This window comes from Acinonyx jubatus, chromosome B1 (assembly GCF_027475565.1).
Source record: "Acinonyx jubatus isolate Ajub_Pintada_27869175 chromosome B1, VMU_Ajub_asm_v1.0, whole genome shotgun sequence".
Lineage (NCBI taxonomy): Eukaryota > Metazoa > Chordata > Mammalia > Carnivora > Felidae > Acinonyx > Acinonyx jubatus.
Genome location: NC_069382.1, coordinates 30,804,196 through 30,823,350, shown reverse-complemented (window position 1 = coordinate 30,823,350; position 19,155 = coordinate 30,804,196). Strand labels below are relative to the sequence as shown.

Genomic DNA, 19,155 nt, shown 5'->3' with positions numbered 1-19,155 from the left:
GAGGTCAGGTGTGCAGCGGGGCCCGGGCCTGGCCCGGCGGACCTCCCCTCTCTGGGTCGGCCTTCCCCCAAGGCTTGGAATGTGAGCCCCTTGGTTCCCTTCCTTTGTTACCACAGGCTGGCCAGGAAAATTATTTGGCAATTTAGTGGTTACTTGTATCGCGCGTGTTGGGGTGTGAGGAGGCTATGCTACTTTTTTTTTTTTCTGAGATTTTTTTTTTTCTTTTAGAGTTGGCCCAAGTGAGTTTTTTGTTTTGTTTTTGAAACGATGGAGTTGTGTGCCCTGAAAACCTCTTGTGACCAGCCTCTTTAAACCACCCAAGATTGCATAAATCTTGGAGTCTGGGGCAATAAATGTTCAGAAACGGGCTTAAAACCACACTGATGCAGTCGGGCGCTTGGAAGTCCATGTGCAGTATTGAGTTATGACCAACTACAGTTGCTTATCCAGACATTGCGGTGCTCAGACATCTTGTCCTAAGATTGTTCCTAGCTGTCTTTAAAGCTCAGAGCCTTGGAAAGGTTCTTGCCTAACCTTTCTTTCCACAATTGATCTCATAAAAGAGGTAGTTGGGACAGTTAGCATATGGCCTGATGAAATCATTTAAAAATCATTTGGATGCTTAAATGACACTTCAAGGCATTGCAATCTCTTTCATAAGAGGGAGGTGTTCCAACATGGCCTGAAAATTATTTTAGGGAAAAGAATTCCTGTCCCCGCAAGATGGGGATAGAATTTTCTTATTTTAAGGTGTTTTCATTGCTTATTGCTCCTGTTCCATCTTTTGATGGATGAATTTCTGAAAGGTTGAGTTTTTAAAACTTCTAAGTGTCTTATGTTCTGGACTGTAAGATTATATATTATTTCCCACAGTAAGGATTAATTTATGTGTTTTTAAACGTTATTCGTTTCATGTGTTAATGTGCATTTAAACACTAACTTGTTTTTAGCATACTCTAGAAGCATGGGATTTCAGAATAGGAAGACTTTAGAGGTAACTGCCTCTGTTTACTGGTAAAGGAGCAGGGTGAGAGTAAAAGTGTGTTGTCCAAGTTCACAGCAGGCTAGGACTTAGAGCTGAGATTTCTACTTTCAAATGATCTAGTGCTCCTTTCAGGACACGTCAGTGGCCCAGAATGCCCTGGTTATGTGTGTTTACTATTCTCTCAGTATGTTATCCTGCCTTATGAGCAGAAGTGACCTGCCTAGCCAGCTAGCTCTTTTTGGTGTACTCTTTCTTCATTGTACTCCCTCTTATCCTGCAGCGCTCACGACTTGGCCAGTTGGTTAGTATGCATGCATGATTTCACAGAAAAAAAGAAATTTTAGTTTTCCTTTCACCAGCTAGCAAAAACAACAAAGGGGGTTGAGTTGTATGTGATGGTTTATCTCTGTGTCTGGAAGACCCTATGCGGTATTTAATGTTTTGGGACAGTCCGTTGCTGCTGCGTTCGTATTAGCTCTTAACAGAAGTAGAACATTCAGTCTGTGTGTGATATCCAAATGGTGCTTTGGGAAATCTGCTAGATAGCAAGTATTTTATTTGGGGTAGGGTGAGCTTTGAAAAGTTACTGAAAAGCTTTTAGGTAGTACCATATTTAATGACTCCCTCTTGCCTTTTATTCTGTTTGTTTTTTCAGTTCATTACACAACAGTGGTTCAAACCAAACAAGAAGCCTTCCTGATTCCTTCAAATGATTTTTGGGCACTGGGCAAAACAACTTATTCAGACATCTAATACCACCCAAATTGTTGATAAGTTGAAGTTCTTTGTTGGGTAAAGTTGCACCACTGTGAAACACAGAAGATGAACTCGTTGTACAGATTGTCTGTGGTTTGTGATTTTTATCTTAAGTTCAGGAATCAAAACAGAGTCTTAACAGCAAATTATTGAAATATTTTGAAGTAATGAAAGCTTTCTCTGACCTTTTTTTTTTTTTTTTTTTTTTTTTTTTTTTAGTTTACCATTGTAGGGGAACAGTTCACCTTCCTTACAAATTAATGGACAAATATACAGAATACTGGCAAAGTTAAAATGATGTTTTTCCAGTTTCCAGTCTCAGTTGTAGTCTTAAGAAAACTGTCAAGTTACTTAATATTTGTATAGGACATTTATGTTATATAATAATTCTTGTTGTTTAATGTAGGAAGTACAGCCTTTTTTTTTTTTTTTCTTTTTGAACATCTTCAGCCATGATGTACTTGTTTCCCCAGTATGGCCAGAGAGCTTTTGAGTCTATGGCATGTGAAACTTCACTGCTTCATGATACTATTCTTGAATATGTTAGTAACTGGTGTGTAAGTACTCCTTCGTGCAAAATGATTTTTTTTTTTTTTTAGAAGAATATCAGTGACTGTTCTTGGTCTGCATTCCAGCATCAAGTGCTTGAAATAAAATAAAGGCTTGGAGGAAAGAACATAAGACATGATGAAATGTATCTCTGCTGGTTAGGATGAAAGTTACACATGGGACCTTGGAAAGTTGAGGGGGGGGAATGAGAAATACTCTTCCTCCTTCTCTCCCTTCCTGTGCCCTGCAGCTCTCCCACTCCCCTTCTTGCAAGAGGATTGAACTAGTAATTAGAAAACTAGAAAGAGTATATACAGCATACAGTCATGAATAGAATCACAATTACTGAACCAGCCTTCATGATGCACTAGATTGGAAAATATAGAAGCATGAATCTCTTAGCAATTCTGAATCTCTTAGCAATTCTCAAAGATTTGAGAAAATATCTCATGTATGGTGTATATGTACAGTCTGGCATGAGAACACTTTTCAGTTTGTAAGTAGACTTAATATAACAGAGAGAGCCTGCCAGTTTTGGGGGGTTTTTTTGTTTGTTTGTTTGTTTGTTTTTTTTAAAGCTTGATTTTTAGGAAGAGAATTCACTGAGATTTTTTTCTACTTTGTATTGCTTGGACAGCACAATCCTCATATCTTGTTTCCTTTCCAAGTAGAAAGGGACTTTATGAGGATTGGTAGAGTTAGAACATCAAGAAATTCTGAAGCTGTAAATCAAGAATGAACGAGGTAATGAAAAGCATGTGTAGTCCGTCTATTGAGAAAGACAGGTTTACTTTTTTCCCATTTTACTCAAAAAATAAAGCTGATAGGTAGCCTTTTAATATCTGTATGCATAGGTGTTTCTGCAGTACAGTTTATTTCCATAGATGATATATCTGGAGAATTGTTGAGTTAGGGAAAGTCTACCTTTTTAGGTGTCTTAATGCATATTGTCAAATTACACTCTAATGAATACCTGATTGTAATAACATCATATTAGAAACAATTTTGGTTATCATTAACCATCGACATTGGATAATGGCTAAAGTATGGTATATCTTTATGAGATGCAAAGCAGTTGTTTAAAAGAATGAGGTAAGGTAATATGCATTGATGGTGAAAGATATCTACAAACTGTTAGGTAAAAAACACTTTTTACAGAAAAATATGTATAGTAGGATTCAATTTTTTTGTAAAGACAAAAGCAAAAAGCACAACTATCGAAAAAGCTCTGGAAGTTTACGTTATGAACTTTTTAAAAGTGGTTTTATTTGGGAGTAGGAATAGGAGATTGGGAAGAAAGGTATTTTTACTTTATGTATGTTTATTTTCAAGAAACACATTTTTGCATTAAGAAATGTTTCTTAAAAGATACAGAGTATAATTACAATAATAGCTGACACATACCATTCACTAGTGATTTTCCTTATTTTTCTCAGTACTTTATTCATGTTGTCTTCATGCACCCCTCTGAGGTAGATATAATTTTTATCCCCATTTTACAGGTGAGAAAACTAGTAAGGGATTAAGTAACCTGTTTGGGGTGTAACAGCTGTTAAATGTTAGAACGGGAGTCTGGCTTCAGTCTGTGCTATTAACCACGGATATTAATATATGCCCAAAATTTTTGTCTGCCTTAAGTGGAAATGCCTTCAGTTATGCTGGGTGTGAAGCCAGTTACAGAAATCACTTTTACCAAGCTTTTCCAGGTGTGTCTTCTCAAGTTCGTAGATTATGATTGCTTACATATTTTTAATGCTGGAAGTAGAACCTAGATATTGGTTTGGAAGTCCTTCAAAAAGGTGAGGTGTGGAAAACCTGATATTGTTACAGCTGATTTTCTCTTTGATCAGCTACTTGAAGTGAACATTAATTGTATTTTAGGGAAGACTGGCTTCCACAGAGATCCATCGGGAACGCCTGGTTCCTTACTTCTACCAGAGCAGCTCAGGTCTTCTGTTTGTGTTGTTTATACATTAGGCTTCTGTACAAGAAGAACTGATTCTGTTGGTTTAAAGTAAGTTTGAAATTGTAGAAAACAATAGGAGTAGGAAAAAAACTCCTTTTTCTGTCTCTCCAGTTAAAATACTTTGCAGAGCTCTAAATTTAGGGATGCTTTTGGCATGTTTCTTCTACACTCCAGAGGCACTCCAAGGATTTAGTTACATTACCTTTAGTGTTCAGTCTGTCTTAGCTTTGTTACTCGAATTTGTTAATCCATTTTGAACTCTACCTAGTCTATCCATTTTGTTTCTGTATAGAATGAGGTCGCGGGGACGTCCTGCCACCGTGTTGTTTGGCAGTAGAGTCCCAAAGATTTGGTTGTGGTTATTGGGCTGTGACCCCCACTGGGACTGCCGTGGAGGGAAAGGGGGGAAAGGTAACTTCATTTTTATTCAGCAAACACGGTTCTAAGTACTGCACAAGGACAAACTCGTTTATCTAGCAGATAGCTGAATATCTCCCACTTACTAGGCACTTCACCCGTGTTCCTCTAGTTAATCCTCAGAGCAGCTCTGAGGTAGCGTCTGTGCTTTTATATCTGTTTTACAAATGAGAATACTGAAACTGAGAAATATGGGCAGAGAGCAGGCGGTGGAGTCTGATTTCCAGGCAGGTCGCCTTTGAGCTGTTCCTTCATAGAAGGATGATGTGTTCACTTTGGATCTAGAATAGTCCTCACTTCATTAATAGTTCATTTGAGGGTTTGAGCCTGTTTTGGTGATTACTTGTGATTTACTGATGGAAGACTGTTCAGCCACAGAACGCTTAACACTTACGCTGGGAGTTTAGAGAGATGGCCCTACCAGCCTGCTTCATTATATTTTCTAAAACAAAATATGCGGGGCACCTGGGTGGCTCAGTCGGTTAAGCGTCCGACTTCAGCTCAGGTCACGATCTCGCAGTTCGTGAGTTCGAGCCCCGCGCCGGGCTCTGTGCTGACAGCTCAGAGCCTGGAGCCTGTTTCGGATTCTGTGTCTCCCTCTCTCTGCTCCTCCCCCGTTCATGCTCTGTCTCTCTCTGTCTCAAAAATAAGTAAAATAAATTTTAAAAATAAAAAATAAAACAAATAAAAAAATATGCAAAGTATGAGGCAAATCCATCACTATCTCTTTTTGTTGTGAAGTTGGCCTGTTGGCTACTGCTGCCAATTCTTATTAAAATTAAAGCATCTTAATGTGTCTGCAAACTCATGGAGCCAGTAAATATTTTCAAGAGCTGTCCAGATTACCGAGGCCACGTCCCCTTTCCCGTGGCTCCACCCCCTTTGACTGTTGGCCTGAGAAAACCTCAGTGTCTCCTGTGCAGATGCACAGTAGTTTCTCCCCTAAAACCAACAAGGCTTAATGAAACCCTAGAAAGTAGGAGCTCGTGGGAGAGAAGAAAAGTCAAGTCCACAAGGTACGGTTAGTACATAGAGAAAGGGAATAGAAAGGGGTGAGGTACAGAGGAAAGGAAGAAACTAATCGGTGGCATGGAGACAAGAGCTTTTTCAGAATTCTTAGTGTTACCACCTGATTTAATTAAGAGTTGGATGCGTTCATTTATTTTGCACATGTGTACACAAATTGAAACTTACGATTGGAGTTAAGTTCTCTGGGAGCTTCTCAATTGTTTATACTAATTAAGACAGTTGTTGACTTATTTAGATGACTTTCATGAAGTTTCTAAGCCATGTGTTTATTTTATCTGTGGGGAGGGCACAACTAAATAGCTGAAGTAGACTTTGGGGAAAAATATGTGTTAAATACATCTATAACTAAAATATTGAAGATAAGTAGGCTGTCTTGTAATAAAGTAGCCATTTATTTTTTGGAAAGCAATCTCAGAGTTTTCAGAGGAGTGCTTATTGTATATAAACTAAGCTTTAACTAGAGAGAAAATTGGCCGAAAAACACATTTTCTAAGATACTAGTGGTTAGAGTTCCAGCTTCTTCTAAATTGGTTGATTGCATGAGCTACTTCAGGAACAAGAACTATACACATTTTTAGACTTCTGTTGCTCCTTATTTATTGTCTTCAGAGTACTTCTACGTTTGCTTTAAGGCAAGACCGATTTCTTATCGGAATTCACCACATTCGCATCTCTGTGCACATGACAGAGTTTGGTTCTGCTGTGGTTAACTTAAGCTATCTGACTCGTCCAACAGGTTCCTGGGTGGAGCTCCCTATGAACAGCAGCAATGGCAATGATAATGGCAATGGGAAAAATGGGGGGCTAGAACACGTACCTTCCTCATCCTCTATCCACAATGGAGACATGGAAAAGATTCTTTTGGACGCACAACACGAATCAGGACAGAGTAGTTCAAGAGCCAGTTCTCACTGTGACAGGTAAGTGAGAGCCATGATTTGGTAGAATTCAGAAAACAGACGGGTTACAAGGTTAATTCCCATTAGAAGAAATAAATTTGCTTTCGTCTTCATTTGACAAAATATGACTCCTGATTTATTGCAGCATGTGAATTTAAATCAGAGAGCTAATTGACAAATAGTTGAGTCCCTAGTGTTTTCCCCTAGATTAAATCAGTTTCTTTACTCAGAGTGTATCATTTTTTTTTGATATTTATCGGTTTAAAAGTCAAGGGCATAAATGTTTACTTGTAGAATGAATCCAACTTTTTCCCATTTTCCTTTGTGTCCCTGTTTCAGAGATCACATTCTGCCAGTCACCTCTTCTGTGTCTGTCCCCCCTTCTAGCTTGTGAGTCTCCAAAGAGCAGGGGTCATGTTTCATCTCCGTGGTACCCTTGATAGTCATGGTGCTGGTGTGTAGTAACACTCAGTACATGTTTCTGAGTCCTAGGAACTGCAGGTTGATGCAAGTTACGGCAGAATTTGCAGGGTGGAAACACTGACCACCGGCTATCAAGATAGTTAATTTGGGAGGCCATTCTGTTTCTTCAGAGGAACTTTTATTTTAGACCTCCTATTTCTATATTTAACTCGGGAAAAGTAATTCCACTGATTAAGAACTGCTTATGGTGAAAGAGTAAGGTCACGGTGATTGAGTTGAATGAAACCAAGTTGTTTGTTTGCTTTTCAGTGTAAGCGTCATCCCCCCCCCCCCCCCCCCCGGGACGCGGTATTAAATGACATGGTGATCTACCTAACACCTCCTGGTCTGTGACGGCCATATGTTAGCATTACGGGATACTGGATGATGTGGTTAACTAAGAGTTAACTGATATTATCCATGGAGAAAATGCAAACGCACGAGGAAAAGGCTAAGGAAACACTTAAAAATGGGTACTAAAAATAAAAGTGATTATCTCTAAGGGATGGAATTATGGATATTTTTCTTCTTCTGAACATTTTTGTACTTTGTGTAAAATGTATATATAGCACATTTTATATATCAGAAAAAGTTTAAAAGGAGAAACAGGAGTTCAGTCACGTTTGAAGTTCCTGCCTATCTTATGATCCACCGATGTCACCAAGGTAGCAGAGGACTGGGTTGCTGGCTGTGGCCCACCGCGCACCCCCGCCTCTGCCTCTGTCCCTGTACTTCCCAGGAGCCTCGTTAGAAGCAGAGCAGATGGCTCTTTGCTGAGCAGCTTGCCACTGATTCCAGTAGCAACAGCATTCGTCTGTCTTTCAGAATGAAGTTTCTATTACGCTGCATTTATATTATGGGACTCGTTATGCGTTTCTGAAGTTTTCTGCTTGTTCTAGGCTTGTTTCTAAGGCTTTTCTGCATTCAAGTACATGACCCTTGATGATTGGCATCAATGTGTCCCTTAACTTGTTCACTTGCTGTGGTCATTGAGCAGAGAAGAAGTCCCTTGCTTGCTTTTCTGGTCAACTTCTTTCACTTGTGGTTGTAGTTATACTTGTGATTGGACATGAATTTACTTTCTCACGATCATGTTCAAGTTAGGTCTTTAAACATGTGAAGTGAGGCGTGGCGCATGCCTTCGAGCACTTTCCTGTCCCTCAGCTTGTGTGCCTTTACGCGCTGGGTTCCTGGTCATCTTTCAGAGAAGGCCTACAGCTCGAGCTCAGTAATACTCTCCCCTGCTATATAACACATTTTAACATTCAGAAATGTCTTTAAAATTCATGTCATTTGAATTGCCATGCATCCCTATATTTGAAGTCATTGAGAAGTGTTTCTTATAGATGGAGAAATTCTAGGATTCTTGGATATTAGCCTCAAAGCTAATTTATGTATACAGTGACCCTTGAACAACGTGAGTCTGAACTGCACAGTCATGTGAATGCAGTCCAATACTGCATTCGATACAGTCCAATACTGTAAATGTGTTTTTTCTTCCTTATGATTATCTTTAACATGTTCTTCCTCTAGCTTACTTTATTGTAAAAATACACTAGACAATACATATACAGGATATGTGTCAGTTGACTATGTTATCTGTAAGGCTTCTGGTCAAAAGTAGGTTATTAGCGATTAAGTTTTGGGGGACTCAAAAGTTATACACAGGTTTTTAACTTTGTGGGGTGGCCTCAGCACCCTGTATTGTTCAAGGACCAACCGAACTTGGAATTTAAAAATTATCCCACAGATACATTTTTGTCACTGTGGCGGTTGTAAGAAGATAACCCCCCTGTGTTTTATATCGCGTTTCGCCCTATTGCGGGAGTTCTCAGCCTACACACCAGACATACCTAGGGAGCTTTTAAAAATACCAGTGCACAGACCCCATCCCTAGAGATTCTCATTCCGTTGTGAGGGGTGGGGTAGAGACAGGATATTTTAAAAGCTCCCCAGCTAATTCTATCATGAGCCAGAATTGAAGCTCTGATGCATTTCACATTGTTAGGAGGAGTAAACCATTGACCAGTGAAACATTGAGTATTTTCCTAAGTGGGATTGGTGCCAACGATAAAGAAGAGTGTAGAAGGAGAGAAGTGCTCCTGTAGGGTTCTTGACTGTGTCATTCTACTGCGTTGACCTGCTTATGGCTACGGAAGGCTCGCCCTTAACTGGATCTCTGGCTGTGAACTCAGTGGTGTTGGAGCATAAGGACAGTAAACTGAGGGCAAGAGTGCCTCCTACCTGGTTCCTGTGCTGTAGCCTGAGATTTCTAGTTTAAGACCAAAATTTTCTAAATACACTAAAATGTTTGTGCGGTACAGAATCAGCTTTTCTCTCTTGCCATCCCTATTTAGGACTCTCTTGTGTCAGTGATAACAGTCTGAGGCTCCTAGGCCGAATCAGTCTGACAGATTTCAGGTGAACTTATTTTTGAGTGTGTCTCACCATCATTTCTATATGTTAACATTCTACACGTGCTCTTGGTATCTTGAACAGTTAATATCTAGTCCTTTGAACAAGTCAGGCCTGAGCATTTTCATCCATACTTCAGTTTAGATTTGGGAGGTGGGGGCGGGGTGTATAGTGGAAAATCTAGTGACCTGTTGTGTTATACTTGATCTTAGCCGAAAGGCCGAGAAGCAACAACCTGCCGTGATTACACAAGGAATCGCTGATAAAACTAAGAATAGAACTTAGCATGTTGTGTTCATCTATTGTATCAAGATAGTTTGCAGTCACGTGTTTTGTCGAAAAGTTTGTAAATTTTTGTTTTGGGGAATATTATCTTGTACTTTTCATTAAAGTTCCATATTCATATATGAGCTTCAGTAATCCACTCTGAGATATCTCAAAGCAAATATTTCTGAAACAAGTAGAACAGTGGTTCTGAAACTCTTTGGTCTCAGTACTCCTTTACAGCCCTAAAAATTATTAGGATCCCCAAAAGTCCTTTGATTATGTGGGTTATATATTTCAACATTTAACTATATTAGAAATTAAAACAGAAAGTTTCAAAATACACACTCATTCAACAATAATAAACCCTTTACATTTCAATATAAGTAGCTTTTTAAAATGAAAAGTAACTTTTTCATACCCAAAAAAATTAGTGCGAATTAGTAGCATTGTTTTACATTTTTGCAAATCTCTTCAATATCTGGCTTTAATAGAAAACAGCTGGATTCTCATCTGCTTTTGCACTGGGTCTGTTGTCATAAAACACATCATGTAGCCTTTGGAAAGTTTCACGATACACGGAGTAAGAATGACAGACATGACAGAATAAGAATGACAAAGGCAAATAAATCGTAATAGTATCGCGAACACAATTTTAAACTTGAAGACCCTTTGAAAGAGTGCCAGAGGAGGTGTTCGAGAAGATGTGACCGCAGATTGACCCTGAAGCTGGACTTGGGCAACTGGAGGCTCCCCAGCCCCTCTCCTGACCTTGGAATGTGCCTACCTTCCCAGCTCTCAGAAGCTGCCTGAGGAATACAGCTTTGAGACAGAAATGTGGTGTTGAGACTGTTTGAACGGCATATGTGACTAGACCCAGTTAAGGCCTCTGTATGAACTTTTAAGATTTGGCAGGCTGATGGCGATCTGATGTGCTCGACTTACTGTCACCCCAAGACAAGCCTCATCTGTAAGTTCCCTCTCTCTTTAAAGCTGTCACCTACCGATGTGGGGTGGCCTGCCTCTTTTGCTCTCCTCGCCCTCCCATTTGGGGGCCGGTTTCAGATTCTACCCAGGAAGCTCCTCAGGAGGCTGGGAACCAACTGGGCTCTGAAAACTGCTTTCACATGTTGAGACTTGCTAGTGATGAATTATTTAATGAGGAAAGAGCTTTGAGCAAAAGAATCCCAAACCAGCTTTCTGAATTTGTAGATCATCGTACCTTTATTGGAAAAAGAGTAAAAATAAGGAAATTTATCATTGCAAAGAAATTCATCACCACCACAAAATTCCAGAACATTTTGGAAACAAGAGTGCTTGATTTCAGAAAAGATAATACTTCTTGATTTGTGGCTTTTTCAAAGCCAATTCTACTGTAACTTTCAGTTTTCTAATTTCCAGTGGAGGTTAATTTACTTGGCAAAATGAGAACTAAAATTAATGGCTAAATTCTTTCTCTTCTAGCCCTTCCCCACAAGAAGATGGGCAGATTATGTTTGATGTGGAGATGCACACCAGCAGGGACCATAGCTCTCAGGTGTGTGTGCGTGTGTTCGTTGTTCTGAGGTACAGTAAACAATTAGGAAAAATGCGAACCTCTGGATAAGTGTGTTTTGCTAAAATATATTGAAGAATAAGAAGACTTTAGAAAGTATTTGGAAGCTGTTTTAAGTTATTCAGTTTCTGGTTGTATAATTTGCTTAGGATGATACAGCCCTTGTACTTCTCTACAGCTGAGAATTTGGGGTCCTATCACCCTAAAAGAATTGGAAAATTCTTTTTTTTAATTTTTTTTTAAGGAGAGAGAGAGAGAGACAGAGTGTGAGTGGGGGAGGGGCAGAGAGAGAGGGAGACACAGAATCCGAAGCGGGCTCCAGGCTCTGAGCTGCCAGCACAGAGCTCAACACGGGGCTCAAACTCACCGTGAGATCATGACCCGAGCCGAAGTCGGACGCACAACCGACTGAGCCAGCCAGGTACCCCTAGAATTGGAAAATTCTTATCTATGATGTATCATTCTGTATTCTGGGCTAGTTTCTTGAGTTTATAAATGGAAAACTGAGGAGTTTCATGTAAGGTCACAAAATGAATGAAAAGGAAAGCTGTAGAACCAGGTATGAAAACTTTTTCTGCATCTGAAATCAAAGCAGTGACTTTTGAAGTGAATACAACAGCTAGAGAGAGAATTCATCTAAATTTTGCAGGGTTCATTAAATTAAAGAAGATAAGAATAGTTCACTAGGAGTTGATGTTTTAGTAAAATCAACGGATATAGTATTGAAAGCTTACAAGGGTTTATATTATAAAACTTACGATGAGTAAATACTTGTTGTTCGTGATTTAGAATGTTCATAGCCAGCCCTTAACTTTCACCGAAAAGGGTCAGTGCAAATTCGTGAGGACAGGAACCGTTGTCTTGCTCTCCTGTGTTAGGTGCTTGCAGAGTGTTTGATGGAGGTTTGTTTAAATGGATTCTGACAGAAACTTTGTTTTGTGGGGTTATCACTTTACAAAGTCCTAAACCCCTTTGCACTAGAAACATTTTACATGGTATGTTGGATGCACTCAGTATTTTCTGTTTCCGAAGGCTGCACAATTTCTCCCTGCTTTGCCTATATTCTATTTGTGCTGTCCTGAAACCTCGCAGATCTGTGGATTGAATACAAATTTATATTATGATGAGCTTTATCTTATAGAGAAGGTTACAGTAGCAAGGCTCTCACGTAGGAAGCTGTTCTGACTGTAGTTGTTGAATTGCTGGCTTACGTATGTCCAGTTTGCCATGTGGATGTGCTATAACTAATGAAGAAGAAAATATATAGTTTCCATGGCAAAGTGGACTAAGGAATCCCAAGACAGAGAAGTGAAATTAATTCTTTGTTGTAGTCTTTCCTGAGGAAGATATCCTCAATCCATATTGTCTTTCGTACGGACAAATTGAAAATCTAGATTAGCCTTTTCCAGAATGTGTTTCGAGAAACAGTTGCTCAATGGGAAGCTCCATAAAATAATCCTGAAGGCAAGTTAAGTGGAAATAATACAGCCCCTGTGCTCCCTCCCCCTCCCATCCCAGTATTTACAGCACATAGTAGTACCTTAAAGGCTCTGACAACTCCTGCAGTAAAAGAATCTGTTTATTGGGGCGCCTGGGTGGCTCGGTCGGTTAAGCGTCCGACTTCGGCTCAGGTCATGATCTCACAGTCTGTGAGTTCGAGCCCCGCGTCGGGCTCTGTGCTGACAGCTCAGAGCCTGGAGCCTATTTCAAATTCTGTGTCTCCCTCTCTCTCTGCCCCTCCCCTGTTCATGCTCTGTTTCTCTCTGTCTCAAAAATAAATAAATGTTAAAAAAAAAAATTTTTTTTTAAAGAATCTGTTTATTTAAACCAAGTGTTTTCCAAGTTAATTTGATCTTAGACCTCCCTCCCCCTTCACACATACTTCCCCCCACCCCCGAATAAGCTCCCTAAGCACCTAATGAAACACTTTGATAGGTGCTCTCCTGGTTCATGGAGTGGCAGTGTACAATTAGCCTTCACTGATAATTGAATTCAAATGGAATTCTAGAGCTGACTGCATCCATCCTAGAATTCCAAAGGAATTTGTGAAATTTAGGAAAGATAATGAAAATCTTTTGGCTTCTGTGTCGGATTATGGTCGTATTGCTAGTGTGGTTCCTATTCGGAAACAGGTACCTAAAGGAACATTGAAGTAAGACTTTTAATAAGACATCGGTAGGTATGCTTTACTTAAGCGTTCAAAAAGCCTTTTTCATTGCTTTTTTAAAATTGAAGAAACGATCATTTAAAAATGAGTAACTTTAGGGCTTGGGAGGACGCATTTTATATTTGTGAATGAGAAGCAAGTTTAGGGTTAGCAAACTTTGAAGCAGTTACCACAGGACTGTTATGGTACTTGATTTTATTGAACATTTTTATACATGTCTATACGAGGAATGTTTGGCATTTTCAGCCTTTTTTAGGAGGAAGGAAAGACACTGATAGATATATTCTTGGTGCTAAATTTATTCCTAAAAAAAGTTTTTCCCACTTTTGATGTTCTCAGTCCAGTGAAAGAGGTGATATTAGCCCTGAGAACAAATAGGGAAAGTGAGACTTTGTCTTCGAGAAGTTACTTATCTAAGATCACAAAGCCAATACACAGTAGAGCCAGGATTGAAACCAGGGCTGTCTGGGCCTGCTCCTTCTACTGTAATAAGTCCTTGTAGGGGATTGATTTCAGAAGAGCTCATAAGGTCATGAGAATGAACTAAAACATGCCTGCTAAGTTAATGCTGTGAAGAAGCTTAAGGGGTAATGCATTTAAGAAAAGGATCATTCAGACTATACTTTTATAACCATAGTCCTCAAGAGTCTTGTTTTATAGTAGAAAATTGACTGTAGATGGTCTCTTGAAGTCATGATGCAGACTGAAGATGTCCTCCCTTCTCCCTCTTGTAAAACTGTGGTTTATCTGCCCATGGACCCCACTGTATGCAGTTTAATAGTCACATGTAGAGAACTTGAGTGGCCCAGGGAAGGAAAATGTAAGTGATTTGAAGGTAAGGGACTTCCGCATGAGAACAGGCTAAAATGATGAGAATTTTTTTAGACGTGGGTGTAGAGAGAGGATAATTCCGTTTAAAAGCACAAATCGTATTAATTAGGTTAAGTACATTTTTACCATATTCCGGAATTCCAAGGATTAGAAGGTAATTTAAAACCTGAAACTGGCAAATTTAACATGAATAAAAGGGAAGCACACGGCGGTAGTAAACGAGGATAGCATGAGATTCTTGGTTCTTAAGGTAAGCAGTCTAAACTGATTTGCGCAATTTGTATTTTGTTGTTGTTTATTTGTTTTTTACTAGTAGTCTAAAAACTTTGCTTCACTCAACTGAGAGAAAATGACATCAGCTTCGAAAAAATTAGAGCGTAAAATCTTACCACACTTTCATTCTCTTGGAAAGTAGGAAATACTGATCTGTTCACAAATTTAAATGTAAATCTTCGAGCAGTTTTAAGGAGAGACATGTGAGACCAGAGTCGGAAACTGGAAGCAGAATGTTGTGTGGTGTTGCATATAGCCAGATATTGTGTGTACACAAACTGGTCTCTAAGTAAATTGTAACAGTTTATTGTTTTTGATTTAGGATGTTTTCAGATGTATTTCACAAAGAGCCAACTCATGATTCTGAGTAATCTCAACACCCAGTGGAAAAAGCTTAATCCTAAAGGCTACATTGTGTCATTCAGCGGAATTTGCTAAATCCAGCAGAACTAAATAAGAGTGGTACTACCCGAGTAGCAGAAATCCACAGGGATTTTACTTTCGGTTCGATCGTCTCTAGATGCAGGTAGCCCATTTTATTCTGAAACCACCTTACTGGGGCACCTGTTTCAAAAAGAACTAGCCTGTCAGAGAGAATCATGTTGATCTATTAAGTTCTGCATTTCACTGCTGTCTGCGAAAAGAATGAAAGCTTTGGTCAAAGAATGAATCCTGTTCAAGCAAAGTAACAAATCAAAATAGTTCGCTCTGAGCTGAGTGAACATTGCTGTTCATTTTTAGGAATATCTCCTAAAAACTCCTGTGGCTTCTTTTGCATGTTCTTGGCCTGAAACTATAGGTTATAGTTAGCAAGAGCAAAGACTTCTTTCTCATTTATCTGATGGAAAAATGTCAAATTCTAAGTCAGTAGCAAATAAATGGGTCCAAGAAACTTGTGGCGTAAGTACTTTTGAATAAACCTTGGGAAATGTTTACTGATTTCTCTAAAAAGTATATAATCTCCTTCCAGGAAATAAAACCTAATGCTTATAAGTGGGGGCTGTAGAAAACCGTTTGCCCAGGTTGAAATACTGGCCCTGCCTCTTACTGATTACGGAACCTTAGGCAGTTACTGAATTTGTGTCTTCATTTCCTCATCTGTAAAATGGAATGTCAGTAATTCCTGTTTTTGTAGGGTTGTTGCAAGGTAAAGATTAATGCATGTGAAGTGCTTAGAATGATGCTTGTATTTTGATGAATGATTAATAAATATTATTATTTACTTCTTCATCACATCTCCCACTGATTTCTTCCCTCATCACTTTAATTGGTTTGTATATACATTTGGATATGTTGTCTTTTAGTTTTAATAATGAAAAATTTTAAGTGCGTACAAAAGTGAAGAGAATGTTGCAGTGGGCCTGTGAAGAAACACTGACCAGATTCAACAGTTGTTAATGCTTTCTGCAGTGTACCTAGCATGATAGCCCCAAGTGCGCTTTTTTGAGGTTCACATCCTCTGCTTAGATAGAACCGCAGTGAGGCCCGCTCAGGTTCTTTTTAAGATCTTGAATGCTGTGATCTCAGATCATTTTGTCAGCCTGTTTAGAAAGCTGTCACGTTTCTTCCATGAAAATTGCCCAGGCACAACCTTAGGATCTTCATATATTTGCTGTCTAGATTTGTCTTTTGTGGTAGGAAAACTTGGTCTTCTTTTGTTTTTCTTTTTAAAGTTGTAATTCTTCTTTACAGTCAGAAGAAGAGGTTGCAGAAGGAGAGAAAGAAGTTGATGCTTTGAAGAAAAGTGTAGACTGGGTGTCTGACTGGTCCAGTAGACCCGAAAACATTCCACCTAAGTGAGTTCTTGCCCGTGTCTCCTCTGGACACAGGGGAGGTGTGAACTACCAGCGTGCGGTGGACCTACTCATTTCCAAGATGTTCTCAGCAAGTGCATTTCTGACCCCTTCCTCTGCCTTTCTTTCCCCAGGGAGTTCCACTTCAGACACCCCAAACGCTCCGTTTCCTTAAGCATGAGGAAAAGCGGGGCCATGAAGAAAGGGGGTATCTTCTCCGCAGAATTTCTTAAAGTGTTCATTCCGTCTCTCTTCCTCTCTCATGTTTTGGCTTTGGGGCTAGGGTAAGTACTGGTGAACTCCCAGCGTGTTTTCCATTTATTTTACCCTCCTATTTTTTTTCCAGATGTAAGAAACATGGTTGAGACCGTTTGTATTGTTTCCCTTTTAATGTTTGAGTGCAGATAGGGTGAGCTTAAAAGAACTGTTGAAGCCGATACGTTATTGGTACATTGGTAAGCATTTTTAATAGTGGAGTTTTGTTTTTCTTATTTGAAAGTAAGTTGTTCGTGTTAGTCCTGTAGTGATCATTTTTAAGTGGGCTCTTCTGTGTCTGATTTTTCCTTTTGGGTTTTGTCGTTTATAAATTATTCAAGATTAGCTAAGCTTTAAAGTAAACTAACCTTTAGTGTATAAATTTGGGGCTGATGTAAACATTTTTTTCCCCCCAGATGGGAAAATACACCGTTTTATTGAATAGTCTTTGAGTGAAACTGGTAGGTTGGTGGGGGTCCTGTATTTTTCTTCCTGTAGCATTTTCATTGACTCTTCTAAAATTGACCCCACGTTTACCTGTAGCTGATTGATTTTTCAGTCTTTTAAATTCTTTTTTTTTTTTTTTTTTTTTGATCGAACAGTTGAGGAAATCTATTTTTTTGGAGGATTTTAGGAGTTAAACACTAGCTGTTAGTTTCTTTTTTTAAGGTCTGTTATTCTCTTCAAGCATGCACAAGGAGTCATTTTCTCTATATAATATGCAAAAGAGATATCCCTTATCTTCCCTTTAAGGAGCTCAGCATATGGGAGAGTATTTACAGTCACAAACATGGAAACATATACGTGACTTTCCCATAGACTCCTTTTGTCTTTCTGGGTGCTTGATCCGTTTTTGTGATGGCAAAGATCGTGATGGCAGACAGCGGAATGGAAGGGGTTTGTGCGGAAGGAAGTGTGTGAGTGTCGTATGGGGTTGCTGTGAGGGCAGACTGGGTAGGACTTTAAATTCCCTTTCAGTATAGGGGCGCGTGCGTGGCCCAGTCGGTTAAGCTTCCGACATCGGCTTGGGTCATGATCTCGCGGTTTGTGAGTTCGAGCCCCGCATCGGGCTCTGTGCTGACAGCTCAGAGCCTGGAACCCACTTTGAATTCTGTGTTTCCGTTTCTCTCTGCTCCCCTGCTCACGCTCTGCCTCTCTCTCTCTCTCTTTCAAAAATATAAACATTCAAAAAAAATTTTTTTTAATTCCCTTTTAGTATTGACTGCAGAGTAGTTCATTTGCCCTCAGGGAGTTGGTTTTTGTACCTTGCGCGGGCTCTTTCTTTCATGAGTCTTCAGATTATCTCTCTTGCTGGAATAAGTGTGTTATTATTGATGAATGTAGAAAAAATGATTTGAGAAAGTTGGTTGGTTTTGTTACACTGGGAGGGGTGGGACTAAATTCCTATTTTCCTTAACTTCCTTTCCGCTTATGTTACTTAATGGTAAAATGCTTGCTTGGCATGGGAAAGCAATGTTAGGCCTGATCCTGAAGAGTTAAATGGTTCGTAAGAGCCCACTGTAAGGCACTGGCAGCTTTGTGATTTGGCTCATTACCGTATGTCTTATCTCAAATATCAATAGACCTCTGTCCGCTGTAAGGGAACATCTCAAAGGAAGTTTGTGCTTTGTTCTTTGGGGAATCTGTTCTCTCTGGTTTTACTTTTGTCTGATCACTGCCCCTGTGCTGTCCAGTCCTGCCTAATGAGTAAACATAATTATATAAAACCAGTTTGGCTGGCTGCTGACTAGTTTGAAGTAAGTCAGCAGTGATTTCAGGGTAGGGAACTGTGCACTGACACCTTTTAGCCTTCTACGAGAATTGAAACATGTAGTTTTTAAGTACAGTTCAGCCTGTGGAAAGCTGGTATACACCTGTTGAAGCCGATGAAACATGACGCACTCTGTTTCCTTTCAGCATCTATATTGGAAAGCGACTGAGCACACCTTCTGCCAGCACCTACTGAAGGAAAGAAAAGCCCCTGGACAAGCGTGTGACCTGTGAAGTGGTGTATTGTCACAATAGTTTATTTGAACTTGAGACCATTGTAAGCATGACCCAACCTACCACCCTATTTTTACATATCCAAGTTCCAGTAACTCTCAAATCCAGTATTTTATTCAAACTCTGTTGAGGCATTTTACTAACCTCATTCCCTTTTTGGCCTGTAAGACACTTTAGAATTTCCTAACAGAGTTTACTGTTATTTAGAAATTTGCAAGGGCTTCTTTTCCGCAAATGCCACCAGCAGATTATAATTTTGTCAACGATGCTATCGTCTCCTTTTAGTGCTACCAGACTTAGACCTGCATCATTCGTGGTATAAATTTTGCTCTTGCAAGATAACTACCATCTCTCTCTTCAAATGAGATCAGGTTAGCAAATGATATGACAGCTTTGTTGTTTTGTTTTTTTCAAGACAAAGGCAAGCTTCCCTAAGCTTGAATTTATAGTTATTAAAAAAGAAAACAAACAAAAAAAAACCAAGACACACACACAAAAAAAATATCCTGGGCAATAAAAAATTATTTTAAACAAG

The 19,155-nt window shown here is 39.4% G+C and overlaps 1 protein-coding gene across 2 annotated transcripts in view; it reads left to right on the top strand.

Annotated features, from left to right (window-relative positions):
* Positions 1 to 19,155, top strand: part of BNIP3L (BCL2 interacting protein 3 like) — a 19,827-nt gene extending 672 nt beyond the window's left edge. Inside the window, exons 1-6 of one of the 2 annotated variants that reach the window (XM_027077362.2) lie at positions 5,542 to 5,689; positions 6,439 to 6,622; positions 11,207 to 11,279; positions 16,261 to 16,364; positions 16,496 to 16,645; positions 18,534 to 19,155. In XM_027077362.2, coding sequence (XP_026933163.1) covers positions 6,459 to 6,622; positions 11,207 to 11,279; positions 16,261 to 16,364; positions 16,496 to 16,645; positions 18,534 to 18,582 — 540 coding nt within the window. In that variant the 5' untranslated portion in view covers positions 5,542 to 5,689; positions 6,439 to 6,458 and the 3' untranslated portion in view covers positions 18,583 to 19,155. Of the gene's footprint in view, positions 1 to 5,541; positions 5,690 to 6,438; positions 6,623 to 11,206; positions 11,280 to 16,260; positions 16,365 to 16,495; positions 16,646 to 18,533 lie in introns of those variants that run through there. The other variant, XM_027077361.2, reaches the window with a different exon arrangement.